Source organism: Pempheris klunzingeri, chromosome 7, assembly GCF_042242105.1.
Source record: "Pempheris klunzingeri isolate RE-2024b chromosome 7, fPemKlu1.hap1, whole genome shotgun sequence".
Taxonomy (NCBI): Eukaryota; Metazoa; Chordata; class Actinopteri; order Acropomatiformes; family Pempheridae; genus Pempheris; species Pempheris klunzingeri.
Window position 1 is genome coordinate 4,804,496 of NC_092018.1, and position 24,209 is coordinate 4,828,704.

The following is a 24,209-nucleotide window of genomic DNA, read 5'->3' on the forward strand; positions in this document are numbered from 1 at the left end:
GTCTTAAAACAGTACTCCACTGAATCAGCATTGGACTCCTTAGACAGAGTCTTAATTAAAAAAGGTTAAAAGACATCATCTTTTTTATTTCACCAAGTCTTTTTGCTTGCCAAAACCTGGTGCCTACGTTACCCAAAGTGCAACTCAACTGCAGACAATTCCATCTGAGCTTTGGGTGTGTTGCTTAGTAGCAGGTGATTTAGCCCCTGCAGAGGTTTGGTTCACTCTAACTCCGCACCCGCAGGTTTATTTTCATTTTCAAACTTGTAGTCTTCAGCCCCAGCCAACACTGACTCAAGTGACATCACTTGAGGTAATTCATCAGACTTCACTTTGCTCTCTTTGGCATCACAAAAGACTTAATACTACTTTTTTTTCATTTCATATATGCAGTAGGGACCCGTACACAGACTTTGATGTGCAGAATGTAGAGTGCAGTGCGCAAAGTCAGTTTGCCTTGAGCTCAGCATGAGTGCATGAGCACAAATTCAATCAAAGCTTTTGTTCTCCAGCAGGGTGACGTAAGTTTCACAGACTTCCAGCTTTAACTGCTGATATTCATGTGTCTTAAGCAGCGTCACAGACGTGTTCTCTCCTGCTGCTTGAAAGCTCCCACAAGTTTTAGGACGACTGATAAACAAAAGAAACAGCATGAATGAGAAACAGACAAGATGGCGGTAATCCTTTAACTGCTACTTGTGTATTGTCTACCAGCCAAGGAGAACAGAATCAAAGAGTATTAAATGGAGGTGGAGACAGTCTGAGATGGACAAAGATTTCACATGCTGGGATGAGAACCTGTCTGTCACTGATGTCACTCAACAACTTCCAGATGTAGGCCGCTGCTCAGACAGCTGAGGGGGAGTGCGAGAGACAGATGGGGGCCTGCACCGACTCTTTCAAGGTCAACACATCGGAGGGTTTTATGTGTGGATTCAGTGGTAAAACAAAGTATGCAGCATACAGATTTGTAAGCTCTGGGTTCCTGTGTGGAGAAAGCTGCGGGTGCGTTGAGGTTGGCATGATGATTTCCGAGACTGCGAGCCATTTCTTTCACATCAAAGTAACAGTAGGGGATGTCGGGTGAGTGGGGGTTCTACGCTGAGCTTCCTTTGGAAAACACTGGCTTATTTGGCTTTTACGTCTGCATCAGGAGGTTGGAATTCCCTTCTGAAGAACAGGAGAGGATTCCTAAACCAGCAGCCAGAACAGGAAGTAGTGAAGTACTGAACTGTTGGGACACGTTGGGCCTCAGATCCCCGTGTGCTCTTACTAGAAAATGAGGAGAGAGTGTAGAAATAGACAGAGAGAGAGCGGCCCTGTTTTGGATGTCACCTCTGGTCCTGATCTGTTAGCGGTGTGCAACGTTCTGGCAGCTGGAGGATGTTTCTGGCTGTCAGCCCTCCTCCTCCTCCTCCTCTCTGACTCTCCTGAAGTCTCATGCTGTGATTGGATCTGTGTTTCCTGTCAGTATAAAATGACCTAATGACTACACAGCTCCTCTATCAATCACACGTTCACCACCCTCTTCCTCTTGTCCTTTCTCTTTAGACACGTTGACTTGTCAAAGTCCAGTCAGTGTTGTTTCGCAGTAGATATGGAAAGTTTTTCTTTTTCACTATTACATAACTTCTTTTTTTTTTAATGAATGTGAATCACTGATCTACTACGGACAGTGCTTTTGAACACACTATAGTGTCGTTTACAACCCTGTGGAAGTCATTAGATGAAGTTTGAGTATTTGTTAGGAAACAGTGCCCTCTGGAGGTCTTTATAATGTAAGAACCAGGGGCTTCATTGCCCCAATTTGAGCTTCTCGGGCAGCATCAACTCAGCAGGACTGCATTCAACATTCAACTTCCTTTCCAGGTGTGAATGGCAGCAGGACACACACAGCAACAAAAAAACAGAGATCAAACATCACCCACTGAAAGGCTCAGGTCAATACTACACTACTGAGGGACCGCGTTCTCTCAGGCTAATTATGGATCATTCCTCATTGACTAAAATTGGCCCACCCAGACGGCAACCATGGAGCCAGCCCTAAACATCATCATCATCATCATCATCTACAAATGCTACCAAAATAGAAACATTTTATTTGTGGAGCTTGTTGGAGTCACAGCACCACACAAAGTAATGCATATGCATAGTACAAAACTGCATCTAAGAGTATAACTGAGTATAACTATTCAAACAGCATTATGTTATGTAAAGGTTTGATATATTATTATTGCAGTTATTTGTATCAGCTTTGTTCCTGTTGGTGAATATCATCCACAGACAGAAAAGTAGCTCTTTTTCTTTTTTTTTTTTTGTTTCAACTCCAGACCGTGGGAAAGACCCCTTCTTCACTAACACTTTCCATGACTCACGAGGGGTGCCTGTTCCAGGACCGCAGGGTCCTCCCGGGCCTATCGGTGAGTGTTTATCACTACCCATACTGTGTTTATCCCCCTGCAGCACAGAGCATGTTTGTGTTGTGTTTGTGAAACCAGTCAATGCTGAAAGTAGTAGCAGATGATGAACACTGTAGATTGTCTGAAACTGTAGGTATATCTGCTGTTTTTTCCAACACACTCTTGTAAATAGCATCAATTTCATTCAACTTTCCCATTCAGATGTAATTTGGTCTCTAATTTAAGAAGGATGTTGGCTCAGTTTTTGTGATTTTATGAACCAGGTGCCACCAGGAGTCCACACACACTGAATGACCGCCTACAGGTGCTAGTGTGCAGGCGAAACACTCCCTCCTTCCAGAGGGTCAAGGTGCTTGGTACTAATGTGACTTTTTCTGCCTATCATTCAGGACCCCCAGGTCCCAGAGGCCCGCTTGGACCTCCTGGCCCGCTTGGACAGAATGTAAGCTCGCTCACCATCCATAGTGCTGCACTGCATTCAATTACAGTTAAGCACTGTCAGATTTATTGCAGTACACATTCATCATTGTCTCTGTGAATTTCCTTTCTGACTGAATACAGGGGAAACATGGAGCCCCTGGAGCGCAGGGCCCTGTGGGGCCAAAGGGAGAACGTGGGGAGAGAGTGAGTACTCTCAGAGCTTGATGATATTCAAGTTGCTTTCTTTGCCTCTTACCCTTACACAACAAAACTCTCCTGTGACATGCGTTTGGTTTTTCAGGGTCCTTTAGGTTACCCAGGAGAGAGGGGCTTCAGAGGCGAGCCGGTAAGCCACCCCCACCCTGCTGCCATGAGGAATATGGCCCGAGTAAACATGCGTATGGGGGGAAACATCAACACATGTCATAGCTGGTTATATTACTGTAAACTACACTAACCAGCAGCACTGCACACCACACCGAACAGTGACAACACAGTCTAAGGGAGAATGAGCTCTTTCTGTCAGAGTAAAGTGCTGCAACTTTTTCATTCATGTTTCGACGTCAGACTCAGTTTTTTCTGTTGTTAATATTTCTTCACAGGGAGTACCAGGTCTCAAGGGAGAGCCAGGAGAGAAGGGCTTGCCGGTAAGAAAGTAGTTGGTGGTGGTAGTTCACAGTTCACACGAAGACACAGGGCCTGGACAGGAGGGTTTTGATTTTAGCTTGAAGGTTTTAAAAAAAACTTTTTTAAGATCCCTTTCTTGAGCATTAAATATTTTCTCTGTGTCTGTCTAACCCTTATTTTTCCTCTTACTTCTTTCACATTTTACAAGAGCAATCTAAATGTAAGATATTTTTATTTATGTCATCACATGCTCACTTTGCAATGAGTCTCTTCAGTGACCTAAATTAAGTCTAACCATGACCCACATCTCAGGTTATGGTTATGGTCCTTTTACAATCACCATGTTTATGGCTGTGATTGGCCACTAAGTGGTGTTCATCTCTTTTTCTCTCAAGTCCATTCTCTCCTACCTGCTGATATTCATAAAGTGTCTGTTTTACATGGTTGTGTTTGTTTGACTATTTATGGTTTTTACTGTTGATCTGTCTGATTCTGTGTGTGAAGCCTTTTGATGTTAATGTGTTTTTGTTTTTGTTGGTCCTTGGGGTGTGCTCTGGACTGCTGTCCCCTGTCACGACACTGTCCTCTTGACCCGAAAGCTGTCTGACTCCCTCTGCAAGCTACTGTCCCCATGGCTACCTTTCACAGTCACCTTTTTCAGCATCTGACTTTGGCATATACATAGAAACATACAAAGTGAACAATGTCAGTCCTATCGCTGACTCAATGAGATCATATAGAATATAGTAAAATCCTAATTTATACTCATTTTATTTGAATTCAATGTGTTGCCTGAGATCAAATTGAACTACAAAGAAAATGCGTGAAATGTATATGCCAAATCACTCCATACGTGTCAGTGGTGGGTCCTGTTGGGTTCAGAGGTGTTGTGCTCTGATGTGAGTGGAGTGGATACAGCTATCCTCTTTTATCCCACATTGCAACCTTGCATGATTTCACCTTTAAGAACTGCACCACATAAACTTTCTCTCCTGGATGTCAGGAGTCAATTTCAAAATAGATCTAATGAGTGAAACAACAGCATAACTAATTAAAACAGAAATAAGGCAAAGTAGCTCAACGTTTTATTTGAGGATTAATTCTGTTGACAACACTAAGAGTCTATCCAGCAGTGCTGTGAGGCCGTATTGTAACGTCAGCACACTAACATGTTCAGAAGGACGGTGTTAACTTGCCGGTGTTTAGCAGACATGTTTACCATGTTCACCATCTTAGATTGCTAATTATCACCACACACAATGTACAGCTGATGCTGATGGGAATGTGTCTGCTGTATTTGGTCATTAACCAAAGATCAAATGAAGATTTTGACCTGATGATGGCGTCAGAGCATCACAATATTACAGTTCATCCTGAGGGGACCGTGAGTAGCCTACATATCATTTCATGGCAATCCATCCAGTAATTATTGAGATATTTCAGTCTGAAACAATGTGGTGGGCACACCAACAAACAATCAGTGGAACTTTGCCTTTTTTCTTCAAACATTAAGTATGTCCTTGATTGTCTTACTAATCAGTGCATTTCTTTGTGGGAATCGCTCACCTGGGCACCAAAAGCTTCCGCTATTCTCTGCATGCCATTTTTGTGATGGTCTCTGTCTGCTTTACTTCCCTTGTTCAACTACATTTGTTCTTTTTGAAGTTATGACTCGCGAAGCCATTGCCTTATCCTTTAACAAAAGACGAATTAATTAGATTTCAGTGTGAAACTCTATCTCTACTTTTGTGACCACTGCGGTAAGAATGAAAGCTGTGGTGCTGAAAATACTCGCCTGGCTTAACTGCTACCCAACATGAACGCAGATGGCATGATCAGATCTAAATCCTGGGAGAGTGTAGACCAGCTGTGTTATGTCACCAACATGAGGATGGTCTGTAACGTGCATGCTGATGTTGCCCAGCCCGGCATGGCAGAGACTGACTTAATGTAGCAGCATGGCCAGAGAATGAGAATGAGGGAGATACAGAGAAATACGGGGAGCAGATATGTCTGAGAGTGCTGGGCAGATATGTGGACTGTTTTAACCTTCTAACTGCTGAACTGTACTGAGAGAGAGAAATGATCTGCATCTTGGCGAGCAGTTCTTTGGCTTGTGCTCCTTACCTTGACGGCTGTATCTATCTTCACAGGGGGACGGAATACATCAGATCAGAGAGGCGCTGAAGATCTTAGCCGAGAGGGTTTTAATCCTTGAGACTATGATCGGTATTCATGGTGAGTAGGAGGCCTGAGGCAGGGGTCAGCTTTAGGCAGGGGTCAAAGGTGGGGGGACTCATACTCCCACTGTGCCTCACTGCTGGGACAGGGAGTGGGAACAGTCGCGAGCAGCCCCAGGACTCAGGCTGGTGTTTCCACCCCCTCACACAGTCCCCCTGTCACTGCTCTCTGATAGGACATTAGCTTGCAGATGTTCCAAGACTTGCAGGCAGACCTTGAGCTTCTGGCTCGCAGGGTGACGCTGCTGGAGGCTATCATCTGGCCAGGTAACGCTGAGACATCCTCCCCCACAGCTCTGCTGGCCCTCACTGACCTTTTTTTATACATGTAAATGTAGAAAGTGTTGATCGATTGTTAGAAGCATAAAATTTCTGTTCACCACTTGTCACTGAACTGCCGAATGTTGATCCGCTCACTGGAAAGTAGACGTCGCTTAGAAATATATTCTCATGAATGAGTCGTGTTGGTTGTGACGACCTCAACTTTAAATTCCCTGAAAACATGTTTACTCAGTCAGCCTCTCACTGTGCGAGATGTGGTCCTACATGAACACTGCCAAAGTTTTAACAATTTTAGTTATTGTGGATTTTTCTCTGCTCGTCTCACTAGTTTAAAGTGGGCGAGGCTCAGTTGGAAGATTATGTCACATGCTTCCAAGCATTAAGATTACGATTTAACGATTTGAGTCAAAGCTGAGTTTGAGTTTGAACTTCTTATAAACTCAACTCATTAAATAACTAAGATTGTATGATAACATTAGCTTTGATTGTTGTCATTAATTCATGAATGTAATTGAGAAAAACTAAGATTTGAAACTTTTCAGGGGCTTTAATCTTTTGTATCATAATCGTGCTTTGTAGGTAAATGTGTACCGATGGATGTAAAGCTTGTTAGTCTAGCCAGTAGTGCTGCAATAACTAGCCAATAAAACAATTAGTCAAATCAATCAATCTTGAATCAACAATTAATTCCTTAAATCATTTATCAAGTGAAAAAGCCAAACAAATTAAACTGCATAAAACTGCATATCTTTGGGAGCTGGGAAATTGTAAATTTATGCTATTTTTCAACATTTTATAGATGATAAATGATGCAATAGATGCAATAAGAGTTAAGTAAAATAAGATGTTGCAGCCCTACTAACCAGATGCAGAATCAGGTAAAGAAGGATTTGATGAATCCATTGAACACTCTGACAAGCTAGTTGATTGATAACTTTAATATAAAAACTGGGCAGCTGGTGTTCAGTCGACATGAGAGCCGACTCCTGACGTCTCCAGATTAAAAGATGCATGAGAGTAGACTTGGATTAGGACTACAGAGTGCACGTCCACACACACTGATAGACAGGGAGGCCCCGTTCCAACTGCTGTCTTTCTTCAACAGAGCCTGATCTAGGGTCTGGGGATGGACCGTTTGGCACAGCCTCCCCTAGTTTCTACAGAGATAAGCGAGCAGGTGTGCTTCCATATCGACTTGCTTCTCCTCTGTCCTCCGACACCAAGGTTCGAGGGAAGTAGCCCCCCTCCCCGCTCACCCGGAGGATGACAGGCTGGGTTGACTCCCCCTCCTATAGGTCTCGTCGGCACTTCAGATTTAGACCTTATCTGATAGCCTGTCTGGGCTTTACCGTCAGATTTAGGATGGGGGACACCTCAGGGAAACTCCACTGATACTCCACAAAGCCCTCCTCCATCGGGAACCTGAGAACTAGTTTGACCCCCGCCCATCGCCATAACCAAACACTTATCTTTACATCACACACCCAGCAGCTCCTACTGTGTCTCATTTCTTTGGCTACAGAACTAAAGCCTCAGAATAAAGGAAAAAAAAGGAAAATCTGAATCTTCTATGGTGCTCCTCGAGCTACAGACAGTTCTGGACAATAAGGGTCATTTAGAGTAATCAATTAAAGGAGAAATCCGGTGTGAGAAAATAGACTGGATATGAGTTTGTATTGCTTTCACAATGTAACTGCAATCTGAGGAGATTCCACTATTTAAGTATACTGCGCATGTACAGTTTGCAGGACACAAGTACACAAACAAACCTCTTCTTCTAGTATTCATTTTGTTATACCTATATTGTTAAACTCAATGTTATGTAGTGCACTAAGATGAAGTCATCTCCACTCTAACTGAGATACTGTATGTGTTGCTAACAGTGATTTGTAGTTTTCTGGTGTGAGTGTTCCCCCCCCCCCTTACAGTACAGACTGATAAAGTGAGTTAATATACAATAGTATATTTACATTAATCTGTGCAACAAAAAAAGCACAAATATTTGCATTTGGGTTTGTTTGCATAATAACAAAAAGAGTCATAATCCATACAAACTAAATATGAAACATGTTAAAATGAAAATCTGCAAACTGGCTGAACATTTCAAGATCTTTAACACACAAACACACACACGGAGGAAATAGCAAAACTGTTAATGGGACTTGAATATATGTTTTACCACTGTTGTGTTGGTAAACTTAAACTGTTCTGATGAAAAGACTTGATAATTGTTTCATCTTATATCAAACTTATTGTGAAACTATTTAAAATGATCAATTGTAGTTTGTTTTGTATGCTGTTGTGTAACCATTTCATATTTCAAACGTTTTGGGTTTTTTTTTTTCTTGCAAATGTGTTATTGTGTTAAGATAATCCTGTCTAGATGATTGGTGTAATAAAATAATATTCATTGTTTTTTTTAACATGTCACCTCTCTCTTCATTTGTGTTTCAACCGTATTCATTAAACACGATTACAACATAAATAAATGTACATTTTATGATACAGAAATTGTCTCCAAAGCAGTCAAGTCTGCAGCTACACTTGATTAGAGTCACAGTCGTGGAAAAAGAACAGCTCAGTCTTTCCTCCCACTTTTCCACAAGAATTCCGATCATTAAAATGTTTCTACAAGTAGCCCACAGGGAAAATCTAATAATGAAGCTCAGAAAAACCCAAGCATGATGCATGTCCACTTTACTGCACGAGAGCAAACGCTCTTCCAGCCCAGGAGTGTGAGGTCGTCTAGCTCCTCTGTGGTGGCAGGTGGCTCTTCCCTTTTGACACCACCACAGCCTGTTCGCCAACGCTGTCATCGATGAGCAGAGAAATGGCGCCATCTAACTGTTTTGAGGCTGCTAACGCCACCACAGCTTTCTCTGTGGGGAACCCCATCTTCTCCAACTGCTGAAGTCTGAGAGGAAAGATTGGTATTTTAGTAAACCATGAATGACAACTTCAAATCACATAAATAAAACAGATAATGTGAGGAGTCCAAAAACAGCATGATAGACTTGATTATATTCAGTTATTACGAACCGCAGGGAGGAAACTGATGATTTGGGCACCTCCACTTTTGCATCAGGATTGTCAGGAGCATCCTGTAATGAAGCCAGTATCCCAGCTCTTAACATCTGTTCCTCCAGCACCTCGGCCTCTGACTGTGCAGCCGACTCTGTCATTATCCAGGCAGGCACTGGATCTATCACCCATGGGTGGTGGTTCAAAACAGGTGAATCCCTCATTGGGGGAGCAGCTGCCTGATCTACGGGCATCATCTGAGGAGGTGATCTAGATCTGTGACAGATGACGTTAAAATAGTAAAACTGACTCCGCCATGCATGCTGCTGGGGAGTGTAAATAGATAATAGGGATGTAAATAAATCTCACCTCTGTGAGGTAGTGTAAGTGGGCAACCTGAACTTGGCTGCAGTGGGAACATATGCCCACTCAGGAATGAAATCCAAGATTCTGGCCTGCTCCAGCTCCTGTAACATCCCGATGAAGGACAGACTGTCTGAGAGGGACATTAAGTATCATAAAAAGACTTAAGGGAGAGCCATTGTATTGTACATGGAGATGTGCTTCATTATAGATTTGGTGTGTGTGTAAGGGAGGGGGACTTAAACCCACAGCAACAAATTACACATCTACACTATGAGTCATCAAGACAATTATGTTTGAAATGCTGTCACAGGTTTGCCTAAGGAGAAATTAAATTTGTTATCAAAGGTCTTTTAAAGGCCTTACACACTTATACAGGTGTTCTCATTTGCTGAGGATGATTAGACTTCTGCTCAGACTGAATATTGAATTTCTCTGTGCGAATATGAATGAAAAGGCCACAAGTTACAATTGTCCTCTGTGACACCTGACAGGACTAAAGGTGCAAGCATGGAAGTTTAACAAAACATGCAGCAAAGTGAGACAGATGTCAATAAGGCGCAGTCTGAGCACACCCACAGTTTTATTATGGGTGGCACAGCGGCTTCAAGTCATGCAGAAGTTAACCACGCCTGTAAAAACTAGAATATTTGTTTGTTGGAGAATGTATTTTTGTACATGCAACAAATGACTGCATAGCCGGGAATGGATACAGTAGTGTCCGATGCATATCGTGCAGAAGTGAAGCAGGGCTGGGGTCCCAGGTAGCAGCAGCAGACCAATCAGCAGAAGAAACCAGGGGAGAAACCAGACTGGCAAACACCTCAGGAGCCTCCTCTGTGTCACCTGTCGACACTGCACCGTAAACAGAGCCAGCTGGATGGCAGAGTAACCACAGATCCGACTGGCCTCACCCCCACCGACAAAGAGGACCAGGGTGTAAAGAAGAGGTAACATGGTCATGGTCAGGATGGAGAGGGCGAGGAAGGTCACTGTTCCCCATCGACGCTCCTGACACTGTCCAACCATCAGCAGGAGGGCAACACTGACCAGCAGAGAGGGCAGGTCATCGTGACTGAGAGCATACAGGAACACATCTGAGGGGGAGAAAGGGAGGCGTTACATTCATTTCACCAACACTACAGTATCACATTGACATGTAACCGTAGAGCACAGTTACCTCTGACCCTCGGGAAGTCTCCACCCGGACCTAAGCTGAGACTCGCCTGGATGCCCCCGGCATACAGCAGCAGCATGAGTGTAACCAGTGAAGATGTTCCCAGGCAGAATCCAGGGCGATCTGAGCCAAACCAAAACCATACTGACAACATGCGATTCAGCATGATTCAGGACGAGCTGCAGTTCCTCCGATCACTTGTCCTTTTGTGGCACAGCTCTGGCAAATAAGCATCTATTTCTGCTCATTTCTGTGTCCTTAAAACCTGACAAATAAATGTCTTTTTTTTTTAAAAAAAAAAAACAATCCTGGATTGGAAATATTTACAAGTGGATTCCCACTTCCGCAATACGTCATTTCCTTCTTCTTCCTCGTGTCCAGTTGATAAACTGGAGTAAAGGAGCATTACCGCCACCTACTGGACACACCGGGCGCACAAATGGACAAAAAAGTGGACATGTAGCTTTGAACACATCTCAAACCGCACACTGCAGTCATGGGTACTTCCCTCAAAACTATAATGATATTCAGTAGGTTATCTTTTTACATTTTCCAACTAGTCCTTCCATCAATTTCTCAAGTGAGAATCTTTTAAAATAACATTCTCATATACCTCAAACAATCTATGTGAATCTACCTACAAATTTTCCACGTTTTCCAAATTTTCAGGCTGTTTGATGATGATCAACATCAACATCATCTTCCTTTTTAATTTCTAAGATTAATATTTGGCTTTAAGAACAATGAAGGTGTCCTCTGCAATGGTGATATTGAAACAACAAAAGCACGTACTTGTTTCTTGCTCTCATACCCAGTCGTGCTGGAGACAATTCGTAGAATGGTTAGGGAAACCAAAGGGATGCCTCATATAGACCATAACAGTATTATGTTTGGTGTTCTATGACAAGACAAAAAACTGGATGCAATTGTCAATGACTTGCTAATTCTAGACAAATTCTCTAAGTATTAATTCAAAGACCCCACCCATCTTCATGTGCTATAATAAAGATAAAGATAAAGACACAACTTTATTGATCCCTCAGTGGGGAAAAGTTCGCTGTTACTGCAGCTCAAAGGACAGACAAAGCACACAGTTAAAGAAATAGAAAATTAAACATAATATATGCAGAAAAACCTTATATACACAAAAGAAACATTATATACGCAAGTAATACAATAATTATAAAGAAACAACAACAGGGTGGGATGGGATGGAAACATTATATGGATTATGTATTATGGATTATTGCACAGTTGTCCATGAGTTGAGGAATAATAATGACATGAAACTCTATGTTAAGTCTCTGAAATTAATGAAATCAAGATATGCCAAAATTCTCCATGTATTACAGGAAAGTGTTTCTTAGTCAAGCCCTAACTTTTGACTTATATATACTTAAATGTTTTATTCAGCCTATTTTTTGTGTGTGTGTGTGTGTTTTATGAATATTATCCTTACGCAGTGACGTAGACGGGCCGGACCGTCTGACTCCTCCCTCCGTGGATCGTCTCTGACGCAGCCATAAGGGGCCGAATATCTCGCGAGATTTGGTGACTCGGTGAAGAGAAGAGCGTTTCCACAGTAGCCAGCTCCGTCCAGTCGTCCTGCACAGGCACACTAAAATGGCGTCGGCACCGGGTAAGTGGAGAATTGTGATTTTTTTAAAACACTGGTTTCGAATAAATGGTCTTATTTAATTTACACAGTTAAGTGGCTAGAGTTATTATAGAAGAGATAACGTCGGATCAGTCCGTCTTTTCGGTTTGTATTGTACCGAATGTCGTTTAGCGTTAGCATAAGGCCTATGCTAGTCATGTTAGCTTATAGACTCGTTGCGGTATTTTCTACCGGGTGTTTTTTTTATTTCTGCACAGCGAGGTTACTGATGGACGCTACATCACCAGTTTTGCCAAAAATGTATTTGTAAATGCATGCGGCGATAGTTAATTCATCTTATATTCGTCTGAATTTTTGGATGGGTTTTATTAGCGAAAGAGGTCAGAGTGCGATTGAATGGCGGCCTGACGACGGCTGTTAGCTTCATCAACATTAGCATCGCTACTGGCGCGCAACCACTGTTTTGTCTGAGTGCTCAGTCGTTAGCCAGCAATTGAATTAACCACCGTGTGACTTTCCTTTACCAGATTACAGCTCCTACAATCAGACCAGCGCCCAGCAGGGGTAAGAGACCTAAATTACTTTATTAGTGTGACTCAATGTAACGTTTTTCTATGTGTGTAATTATCTGGGGGCTCATGGTCCTTTCAGTCTTAACGTCACTGCTGGAGACTAAATCAAGCAGTTATGGATGTAGATGCTTTTTTTTTTTTTTTAAGGATTGTTTTTAATTTTTAACGAATGTGATGCATGAAACTGGACGAGATTAATTCCTGCAAACAATAATTTAGATACAATCCATTAGTAATCTGTGGGTGCATTTAGGTTTAGTGTGAAGCGACACTATATAAATGCTAATAAACTCTCTTGTGTTTTTACAGGTATGCTTCTTATGCTGCCCAGCCCTCACAAAGTTATGGACAGTCAGCACAGGTGAGACTTATTTTAGTGGGGTTGTACTTGGACTGTTGTAAACTGCTTCTTGCTGAGCCAGGGGTTTATCAAGATTGTGATAGTTGCTATCTTAACATCACAGATTATTTGTGATGGAACGCTACCGCAGGTCATTTCTCCCATCAGCCATCAGACTCTGTAACACCAGCATCACTGGCTGATGTTAATATACTGCCTACCATCCATGTCATTCCATTCCTGTCTAAAGTGTAAATATCCTATGGTGTAAATATTTATTTCATTTCATCACAACCATATATTTATATTTATTTTTGCTATTTTTGTCTTTTCTATTGCTTTGTTTTTTTTTTTTCACTCTCCCTGTTTATATTGTTGCTGCTGTAACAAGAAAATTTCCCCCTATGGGGGATCAAATAAAGAAAGTCTAAGTCTATTTAAAAGATGGAAATTGGTTTAAAACATGCATATATGAATGGCAGCGATCATTTTTTCTTTTGACATTTAATGAGGGTAAGGTGGGAACAGGAAGTAATCTAGATGTATGTAAAATTATCATTCATGTTTAATGTCATTAAGTATATAAGAACCAGTCGAGACTTTGGCTTTTGTTGAGTTTGTTTGTTCTACCCAGCAGCTAAAGTGTGGTCTCTTATTTCAGCAGAGTTATGGTCAACAGAGCTATGGATCATACGCCCAACCTGCTGCTGCTGACGGCAGTTACACCCAGACGACACCTGCCACTGGAGGTTACCCTCAGCAGCAACAACAATATGGGTCCTCGTACGGCCAGCCAGCTTCAGGTCAGTTATTCAAATAAGAACATTTGACTCATGTTTGTGCCCGACACTTCTTACATTGGGCAGAATGAAAAAGCTAAAAGCAAGTTGTGGTATTTGCTTACTTAATTTCTGGTTGATACGCTGCCCTCACTATTACTTAGAGGGCGTGTTAATTCTATCAAACACAGAAATGGCACAATTTGTATAATAATTCACACCCAGAATTGTGGTCCACATTTGATTTGAGTATATCCAAAGTAAGTCCACACAGCACAAAACAAAAATCAAGTTTGATTTCATACAGTTGCGTGCTTTCAACATTTGTCATTATCTGACGTTTACAACGAAATAAGACATGGGCTTATTTGTGGCCATTATCAAAGGCAAAGTCGGTGTAGAAAGAGAGGCAGGCTAGCAAACAGTGCTGTAGCAGTGCTGCAGTCTGGGTGGACAACACATGCAAGTCGCAGCAGTTCAGTGAGGTAGCTGCCAAACAGCAGTGAGGTAGGCTGTGTGTTCCAAGGCCAAAAACATACCATTAAAGTGAGTGATCACAATGTTGATTCAGAAATGCCTGTACGTTTTAGCGTTATGATTGTCATACCTAATAAACACTCAAATATTATTATTCCCTATGCATTTCTTACAGCTGGCTATCCTGCTGCCCAGTCTACCACTCATAGCTACTCCCAGTCAGCCCAGGGTTATGGAGCCAGTGGTTATGACAGCACTCCTGCTGCTGCTGCTCCAGCTGCCTCTCAGTCCTACGGTTCTCAGCCAGGGTACACTGCCCAGTCCGCTTACCCTGGTTATGGCCAGCAGGCTGCTCCCACTGCACCACAGAGGTATGTAGCCCTTGTCTAGAAACCCAATGATAGTCAACATAAACATGTTTTTTTTTTTCTCAATTCCCTGTTTTGCTTTGTTTATCAGTTACAATGCTAACAGCCAGCCGGCTAGTTACAACCAAAGTAGCTACTCCCAGCCAGCAGCATATGGCCAGCAACAGCCTGGCTACCAGGCCCAGCAGGCCAGCTACGGCCAGCAGCAGGGGTACCAGCAGCAGACCCCTCAGCAGCAACAGGCTCCTCCTGCTTACCCTCCTCAGGCTGCTGGTTCCTATGGGCAGCCTACAACCAACCAGTACAGCCAGCAAGGTGGACCACCCAGTTACAACCAGTCCAACCATTACAGTAAGTTTGTCTTTTCTCCCATGCTTTACTGCTGTTTTCACATCTTCATTGCTGCAGTTCAGTCACTGTAACAATATGTTGTTAGCTGTATGTTTGATGCATTTGTTTTCCCCCTTTTGTAGATAATTACAGACAGGATGGTCAAGGTGGAAGTTCTGGTTACTCTGGCTCTGACTCTGCAAGGTACCCCGGTGGAGGGGAGAGCAGGGGCCCTGGCAGGGACGGTTTTGATCGAGGTGGAATGATGCATCGTGGCCGTGGAGGCATGGGCCGTGGCATGGGGTAAGTGTCTTTCCTTAGCATTTAATCTCACATTTATTTTGACTCTACAGGTGCTGTGGCCACTTGGGGCAGGGCTGAGACAGATGGAGTAATCCAAAGCACCATACCAGAAATTATGCAACTTCTCTTATAATACGGAAACGTCGTGATTTATCAGCAATCAATGCTGTAAAATGAGTTTCACCTGTAACGTGTGAAGCCCATGATTGAAGGTGTAGCACATGCCAACATTGGCAGCAATTGTAGCCATTCTCATCCAGTTTCAGCCCTGCCTCTGATTTGGCCAAAGGTAAGAAAAGTTTTTAATTCAAGCTTACTTTGATCTAGACCTGTGCATAAACATTTAGGAATGACCAGCTTATATCCTAGAACATTTGATAATAAGGCAATATCAAAAAGTTTTAGGACAACTGGGAGGATGCATAGACCACAATTGGTCAGGAAATGTCACAAAATACACTTGCAAAATATCATATCTACATATTATCAAAGCTATAATGTTTCCTTAAGGAAAATTCAAAAACTTTCACTATTTCAGCAACACTTATAAATCAGTTTCTCACATTGGTACCTCATTTTCTGTAGAGCGACACAATTTCTACAAGAATAACGCAATCAGCAGTTGCAGTTTTTTTTTTTTCCTATTGTGAAGATGGAGTCCTTAACTAAAATTTATTGTGCCCTGAAAGACCTTACAATAGAACATTGATATTTTAGGAAATTTAAAATACACCCCATGCAGTACAAAGTGTTGCATTTCAGATACTTATTTTTGCTCAAGTGCAATGTTTGGGTCAATATATTTCCTCTTGATAAGGTGTTTTCCATTTTTACTCAAATTCATTCACTGGTGTTTTCAGTTTGTGGTTGGTTTTTGCACAGCGGTCACTGGCAATAATTATCTGTCCTCATTTGATTGGCCTGAAGGAGTTAAACAAAAAATGGTAATATGGCGTCATAAAAAAGGTCAGATATGCTAATGGTACTGTAAAACCGTAGTAATCAATTGTATCATAACAGTAACAACTTGAGGAATTATTTTCCAAGATTCTCAGTTTTGTGCTCATAGCTCCAGCATTGGTCCTGCAAGATGATCAGAACTTTTCACTTGATGCCATTTGTTTTGCTAAAAGAAGCAGTTGAATCTCTTAAATGGGTTTTTGCAATCAGTGTGTTAATATTCATACAAGCTAAAACGCATCAGTGAAGACTAAACATTGAGAGCAAATTTGATACAAATGACACTTTTTCTCGACACGTTTACTGTTATTTGCTAGCCATGTACTGGTTTCTGGTGTCACACCAATTTGACAAAGTTAGAGGAAAAAACAGGTGTAGTAATTTTGCAAGAAAACATGGGAAACCACAGGTCCTATTAAGACTGTACACAGTATACAATATTGAAGGAGTTCTCTAGGAGTTGTCTTAGTGCAGATACACTTGGACCATGTATTTTGGTGTAGCAGAATCAAATCTAATCTCCACCTGGTTACAAAAACTGGTGTTCATTTGTCTTTAACTGCGTGTCTTACTTAGAGGTGTGTGTGTGTGCGCCCCCACGGTAGTGAAATTAGGTCCTTGACACATCAACTCTGGTACCCTCATTGACATGCCAATCAAATTTGCTCTTGATGCAGAATGGGCACTTGAACAGTTTGTTCCCTGTCACTGCACAATGCCTACTATTCTCTGTAGCCGGAAATGGTTTGACCCAACCCCAAATCAGATTAAGACATTCAGGGCCCTTGAAAGGGAAGAGAGAGGGTTTGCCAAGAGAGAGGCCAGGGGTATTAAGGTGAACAGAGGTTGTACTGTACATTTGTTTTGGTTCACATTGGTCACTGCTGTAAAACCAAAGGTTGGAGAAAAACCTAACAAAACATTTGGTTTCTTAAACAATACAGAGGACGTCTCAATGTAAATATTTGACATGACAGGTTTTCAGATCTGGTTTTGGGAAGACATACTTTTTTTTTTTCAAAAAGATGTTATTTCAGCTGTTTATTTTTTTACTATAGTTTGACAGTTTCATCTTTTCTGGTTCACCAGTGTAAACCTTTTTCCTAAATAGTTCTGCATGACTTGATTCCTCTGGTTTTTGGTGCAGGAAACACACACCCACACACACATACTCACATTTCAGTGAGTTTTATACATGACAGGACTCTTAAAGCAACTCTGTAGTGTTACCAAAGTAGGAAACAAAGCTTAGAAACAAATTGCATAAATAGGAATAAAACCCTAAATACATTTATAAACTCAGATGTAGCATAGATTGTTAAGTTTTAATTTTAGTGTAATTTTAGCTTTGCACAGTGTATGTTGTGTTCGGGGGGAGGTGGGGGGGCTGGGCACATGTCATTTTAAAATGTTGTTTTTGTGGTTTGGATTACAAATGTTTGATTACATTCTTTTGAGCACTTTTTAACATGCTTTGTCACATTTATACCGTACAGGTAACAGTGAGAGCCATTTAAAACCATCTATTCTCTAAAAAGTATCTGTACTCAGTACAGAGCCGCCAGCTTAAGCAGCAGGAGGGAGCTTTAACAAAGATTCGGGGTCTGCCATTTTTTCAAGAACTGAGGATGGTGGTTTTTTTTATAAGCATGATGGGTATTTTAATTGAGTCTTTGTTTTTAATGTAACGTAACCCTGGTAAACATTGTAAAAACATTCTTTTGGTTTTGATTTTCTCGAACAATGTATAGTTTTTTTTTTCTTTTACTACCTGGTGAATGTAATCGCCTGATCATGTTGTGAATTTCAGATGCATTGTGTCTATTTTTACACTTAAACACATCTTAATCAGCTGTGACTTTTGTTAGAATTAATGTTATTGGTGTGGTGGCTTGTTGCTGGGTAAAACTATGCATGCCACCAATGCATCTGAAATCTTTCTACCTGTGTACAAATGTTTGGGTTTTGTCACATTTTGAAAGGCAGTGAAAATGTTAGTATATTCGTATTTTTTGCACAAATGTATCCACTACTGCAAACTGTCACTGAAGCTGTATTGAGCTAGCTAAGAAATGGCACATAATTAATATTTTTATCCCCCCGATTAGACTGTGTACGTGTAATTTTGGGGAGATTTTATTTGCTGTTGGGCTAGGTAGAATGTTTTGATTACTCCCTCAATCAAGCCACTTTGCTCGAGCCATGGAAGTGGCTGTAAAAGGGAAATCGCCTTCATATCTCCATTTATTCCCCCATAGCAGCGCTGGAGACAGAGGTGGCTTCAGTAAGCCTGGTGGTAAGTTAACGAGTATTACACTGGTTAGTTTTTGAGCAAATATGCCTCGAGTATTGATGTGTCGTACATTGTGGTATGCAAAATTTATTTACATGAACACATCTGAAAATATTTGGGAATTTTTTTCAATGCCTGAGACCATTTTCTCTGGGGTACTTGGTATAATTCAGTCACTGCTTATGGTTTGACAATGAGTTTTTGACAGGTAAATGACAAATTTCCACTCAAACGTGTCTGTTACTGCTTTAACAAAACTCATGAGCTGAATTCCTGGGTTTTTTTGAGGGTTTCTTACTGGTCTTAGAGGCTTTTACACAAGTATTTGCCATAGGGTCTGAGGTGTTCCATTTTCAATTCAATATATCACTTGTGGGAATTGTGGTGTACCATAAGTTGCCATTTTCAACTTCCCAGTATGGCTGACAGCGTTTTATAAGGGAGTGTCTGGATTATGTTTTGTAGTACTCCTCAGGTGTTGTACACTCGACTTCAGGGGCACACACTGACTTTTTTCCAATCTGTTTCTCCTCCCCTCGACTGATGGCCTGCAGGACCTATGGGCGGTGACGAGCGTGAAATGGGTGAGTAGAATCACACTAGACCCATTCATTACTCCTCCACAATGCTATTCATATACTTGATGTGTCGAACATTGTTTGGAAAGATTGTATTTTTACCGGATATTTGACTTTTTTGTCGTAGGACGCCCTGAAGAGCAGGATGACTCTGAGAACAGCACGATCTACATCACAGGGTTGACTGAGAAGGCGAACCTGGAAGAGATGGCTGAGTTTTTCAAACACGTCGGCCCAATCAGGGTAAGAATCTTATCTTGGACTGTTGGTGTAAGAAACTTAAGTGGAAACTAAACAAGATTGATTCTCTTTTGTGTGTGAAGATTAACCGCAGACTTGGCCAGCCTGCCATTAACATCTACACAGACAAGGACACAGGAAAGCCCAAGGGAGACGCCACCCTGTCCTATGAAGAGCCAATCTGTGCCAAGGCAGCTGTGGAGCATTTTGATGGTACGATTTATTCACTGTGCACATCAGACCTGGACAGAATCTCCAACAAAACATGGAAAGCACTTTCTAAAAATCATCCCACTAATATAATTTGAGTGTTTTTTTTTTTTTGTTTGTTTGTTTTTTTTTTTTTTAAATCATGCTTCTGTATTCTAGGGAAGGAGTTCCAAGGCCGAAGGCTGAAGGTATCCATGGCGCGCCGAAAGCCCATGATGGGTGGAATGAGAGGCGGTATGCCCATGCGAGATGGCATGATGGGTCGTGGAGGTAAATGTCAGCAGTATTTAACCATATTTACACCATTCTTTATTTTCAGGGCTTCATGTGATGTGAAAACACCCATTTTTTCCTCTGACATCTATCTTACTTTTGGCTCAAAAGAAACCACTTGCCTAAGAAGTTGAAGTATTGGCTCCTCAGTCTCTTGCTTCAGATGACAAACAGTTGAACCCTTTAGCACATTGGAAGATTGGCACAGTTTGCTGCCACAGTTGGAGACAGCTGACACAATATTAAATGGTTAGAATACAGTCGGGATTAAAAAGTGCCTTAAAAGTAACCCTTTTCCTGTTATCAGGTATGATGGGTCGTGGAGGAGACCGTGGTGGGTTCGGCCCACGAGGTGGTCCACGTGGTATGGGCAGAGGTGGACCCACAGGAGGAAACATGCAGCAGAGAGCTGGGGACTGGGAGTGTCCTAACCCGTATGTATTGCTTTGTAGTGTCTTTTTATATTAAAGATTTTTAGTATTATTATTATTATTGTTATATATATTTTTTTAATTGTCTGTGTTCTCAGGGGTTGTGGCAACCAGAACTTTGCCTGGAGGATGGAGTGTAACCAGTGCAAAGCCCCCAAACCAGAAGGGCTGGGCGGTGGCCCTCCGTTCCCCCCTGGAGGTGACCGAGGCAGAGGCGGAATGGGCATGCGAGGAGGCAGAGGCATGGACCGTGGTGGGCCGGCAGGAGCCGGCGGCCCAGGCGGCCCTGGAGGTTTCCGTGGGGGCTGGGGAGGCGACCGTGGTGGATTCAGAGGACGCGGTGGAATGGACAGGGGAGGTTTCCGTGGAGCTGGCCGTGGGGGACCACCCATGGACCGAATGGGTGGCAGAGGTGGAAGAGGAATGGGCCCGCCAGGTGGCAAGATGGATATGAGGTAGGACTGGGACGACTCCTAACAAGCAAAGGTTATTTTGCTCTTGACATTGAGAATTTCCAAGACTGAAGACCATTATATTAGATTTGCCTTATTTTTGAAGCTATTGAAACTAAACCGTCAATATTGGTGCATAAACAGGACACCATAAATATAGCGATTGGTCACTTCTGTTTTTTTTTGTAGGGACCATCGCCAGGAGCGCAGAGACCGACCCTACTGAAGGACAACTTCTTAACCGCTTTTCTTGTGGAATTCGATTTTTAAGACGAGAATTTTTAATTTATGATTCCATATTTCAGTGGTTGCTAAACTGCTTTCAAACATCTTGTGCAGTTACATTCAACTCGTGTTTTCATTTTCTTTATTTTAGTTGACCCATGTTTATTCTTTATATCTCGTATTGTGCACGTTTTTTTGTTGCTTTTTTAAATATGCAGATTAGTTTTCACATTGTATTGTAAAATGCAACGTTTTTCATTTTGTTAACATAATTGCTTCCCCTTTCCCATAACTTACAGTTGTATGATGACAAATTTGGGAAAATAAAATTTTACTGATTTGATGTTTGAGTAGTGGTTTTACTGAACTTTACAAAATGAAGTCATACTAAATATGAACTTGGATTTCACATTACTTGTGGTTGTTTTTGTCCAGTGACTATAATTATGTTGCTGCTGTATCTATATTTAGTAGGTTCTTAAAGGACATGAGGCCATTACAGCTGCCACTGATAATACCACAAGTGAACAGACGAGAATTTTAAATGATGCAGCTTGTGGATGCCATCAAAAGTTAAGATTGGGCATAAAATGAGAGAAGAAATGCGTCTTTGACCAAGAGGCGTCAGTTTTGGTGTCTGTAGAGATGATGAAAGTGGTCACATGACTGTTGGATACTTATTCCACCACATGATTATTTATCTGATCTGTGATGACTTCCAAGTTATCAAACATCTTCAGCACTTTAGATAATTCATCTTGCATCAGTTATGCATTATATTTCTAGACCCAGAGAAGAGCTCTACTGTTTTGGTTTTCCTGTGGACCACTGGTCTGTAGATCTGCAGCTCTTCTTGCCGATAGGGGGCGCTGGTTGCTCTGAAACCTGCGGTGCTGCAGTTGTGACTCAGAGGACGCTGGATGGGTTCTGAGTCTGCTGCCTTGGAGCGATGACGCCACATCTCCTTGTTCACACACAAGACTGAAGGGCCTGACCTGACAGGACTTCAAGTCTTCTCTTGTGAGTGACTACGTTAAAGTTTTAAGCAACAGTCTCAACAAACTAGAAGAAACTTATTTTCCACCGTGCCAGGCACAGCTATGAGATTGTAAACTGATAATCTGGGACAAAATGACGCTGGCATCAACTCCACCAAAAATACCTCACACATTCTTCCCTCAAATGTTCCCATTTTGACTGCCTTTATTGAGCAGTGCTCCCTTAGCTGAATTAAGCGCTGATATTAATCACAGATGTCAATCTTTGGCACATCTTGTTTTAAACATCTGGCCAACATGTGGCTATTAAGACCATCCCACGGCTCTTTGATGTTTCCTTTTCATACGCCTACAGTAGTTTCTGTTAAACACTTACTCGCTTCTTCACTGTAACACTTCATTGTCCACTTTGCTGAGGCAGACATGTCGGCAGTAAGCACATGTATGTTTCTGTATCTGTCAGGACAAACTGTGGGGCGAAAAACACAGAATGAGGTCCTATTTTCTTGATGAGGAATAGCTGATCGGTCACGGCTTCACACGTTAGAGGTGGTCTGGCCTCTCAGTCCTGTTGTTGATGGCAGTAATCAAGGCTCGTGTCTCTGTTTTTATTAATTAAGGTCCTCTGCGTTATCCTTTGGGGAAACCCTGCCACAGCTGACATCTTGAAGTGCTTCTCATTTGCTGCGGCCAGTTGCTCATGTGGATTAATAGAGTGCCCAGCGCTCTCCCTCTCTCCCTCTCTCCCTCTCTCCCTCTCCCTTTACTGACAGAAAAGCTGATTCATCCAGGCCCAGAAAATGATCTCATCAAACCCCACCTCTCCATCTTTTTCTCTCTATATCTCTCTTCCGCCCACCCCCCTCCCTCCCTTCCTTTCTTTCTCTCTCTCTCTCTTAAACAGACACATCCCTCTTTTTAAATGAAAACAAGCCCTCCTTCTTGACGGTCTGCTTTGCTTAAATTCAAACAATCACACATTAGGAGAGTACGTGAGCTGCTCCAATGGTGGAGAGCCCACCATTTAAAAAAAGAAAAGAATTCGTCAAGGGGGAAAAATGAGATGGTGGAAAAGACTTTTAAAGGCCCAGTCAGAAGTTTTTGAACATACAGATTCCTGCTACAGCCAAACTCACGATGAAAAATAAGGGCCCATGTAAAATATTTTTCAACAGCATCAGAAATCATTAAAAGCTCGTGTTGAGTTTGTGTTAAAAGACCCCAAAGGACAGTTTCTAATCATGTGCTTTAAAGTTTAGTGATAAGGCTAGCCTTTTGTTTGCCCCAAGCAACTTTCCCTCATGTTTTCAACATACCACCACAACCGGAAAATCTGGTCTCTTGCTCCGAACTTTGACCCAAGTTTCAAAAGAACAGTGTGTCTGTGATGTTTGCCGCTCAACTGACTATCTAAGGGACCCCCAAAAACCTAGTCCCCAGTCACACTAACAGCAGCCCTGTTATCTTGTGCACTATGTGACGGACGCTCATCTCCTGTCATGCACACAGTAGATCATGTGCTTTTGTGTCGGCTACTGTGTCTTGAGCTCTGTTCACTGGGCTGGATAACACTGCCCATCCACTGCATATCTCCCACTATCTCCCTTTATAATCCCCAATCTGCTGCTGGTTCAGGTTTTACAGGCTCCGTCCTCCCAGGTGTGACATCTTTGAATTGTTGCCCTCACACACCAATAATCACACATCAGTTACAAAACAGACAGGAGGCTCAGAAAAGACTGTTAAAGCTTAACTAAGACATCAGAGTTTCTTCCTCATCGCAGCCTTTAAGCACTGGTGAGATTACACAGTTGGAAGGGAATTTCTCGCACTAGGCGGAGTGTCTGTCTCATGATGCTGGGATGCAAGGCTTTATTGGCCTTCATCGCTGGAGGCTGTTTGATGAGGAGTCAACACAAAGACTTCTTTAATGAAGCCTGCTCACTGTATGTGTTAACGCAAATGTAAAATATACAAGTGTTTAGAAAGAGTAAGGATGCAAACAATGCAAGAACAATGAGCTGAATCGATACTACAGTAATGGAACATGGTAAACCTGCCTGCCATTTACAGCAGGGGTGTATTGACATGTGTGTACTGAGGGAAATATCTTAATATCAGAGCTGCTTCTCACCCTGCTGCAGAGAAAACACGGTGCATTGCTTTAGAGGAGACCAGCAGTGCATCAAGTTGCCACCGTGTGAAGGAGTGC

At 42.1% G+C, this 24,209-nt stretch overlaps 3 protein-coding genes across 6 annotated transcripts in view; 2 read left to right on the forward strand and 1 right to left on the reverse strand.

Annotated features, from left to right (window-relative positions):
- The window catches only part of emid1 (EMI domain containing 1), a 48,841-nt gene extending 40,431 nt beyond the window's left edge, over positions 1-8,410 (forward strand). Inside the window, exons 10-17 of the mRNA XM_070834530.1 lie at positions 2,331-2,420; positions 2,810-2,862; positions 2,982-3,044; positions 3,142-3,186; positions 3,443-3,487; positions 3,676-3,687; positions 5,621-5,705; positions 7,095-8,410. Coding sequence (XP_070690631.1) covers positions 2,331-2,420; positions 2,810-2,862; positions 2,982-3,044; positions 3,142-3,186; positions 3,443-3,487; positions 3,676-3,687; positions 5,621-5,705; positions 7,095-7,228 — 527 coding nt within the window. The 3' untranslated portion in view covers positions 7,229-8,410. The remainder of the gene's footprint in view (positions 1-2,330; positions 2,421-2,809; positions 2,863-2,981; positions 3,045-3,141; positions 3,187-3,442; positions 3,488-3,675; positions 3,688-5,620; positions 5,706-7,094) is intronic.
- A 96-nt stretch (positions 8,411-8,506) lies between these two features.
- rhbdd3 (rhomboid domain containing 3) lies at positions 8,507-10,795 on the reverse strand. The gene is made up of 5 exons (XM_070834531.1): positions 10,554-10,795; positions 10,087-10,470; positions 9,380-9,506; positions 9,029-9,286; positions 8,507-8,903 (listed from the first exon to the last, which is right to left on the reverse strand). Exons 1-5 carry the CDS (start codon positions 10,714-10,716, stop codon positions 8,735-8,737), a joined length of 1,101 nt encoding a protein of 366 aa, XP_070690632.1. The 5' UTR covers positions 10,717-10,795; the 3' UTR covers positions 8,507-8,734.
- A 1,324-nt stretch (positions 10,796-12,119) lies between these two features.
- ewsr1b (EWS RNA-binding protein 1b) lies at positions 12,120-21,342 on the forward strand. 4 transcript variants are annotated; one of them, XM_070833228.1, is made up of 15 exons: positions 12,120-12,189; positions 12,696-12,732; positions 13,050-13,101; positions 13,742-13,883; positions 14,512-14,707; positions 14,796-15,055; positions 15,178-15,337; positions 18,556-18,593; positions 19,145-19,174; positions 19,296-19,411; positions 19,492-19,621; positions 19,778-19,888; positions 20,199-20,325; positions 20,421-20,777; positions 20,964-21,342. In XM_070833228.1, the coding sequence occupies exons 1-15, from the start codon at positions 12,174-12,176 to the stop codon at positions 20,998-21,000; spliced, it is 1,809 nt and encodes a 602-aa protein (XP_070689329.1). In that variant the 5' UTR covers positions 12,120-12,173; the 3' UTR covers positions 21,001-21,342. The 4 variants fall into 4 exon arrangements, with proteins under 4 accessions (XP_070689329.1, XP_070689330.1, XP_070689331.1 ...); XM_070833229.1 differs by having other exon boundaries at positions 18,559-18,593; XM_070833230.1 differs by having other exon boundaries at positions 13,745-13,883.
- Positions 21,343-24,209: the final 2,867 nt, after the last annotated feature.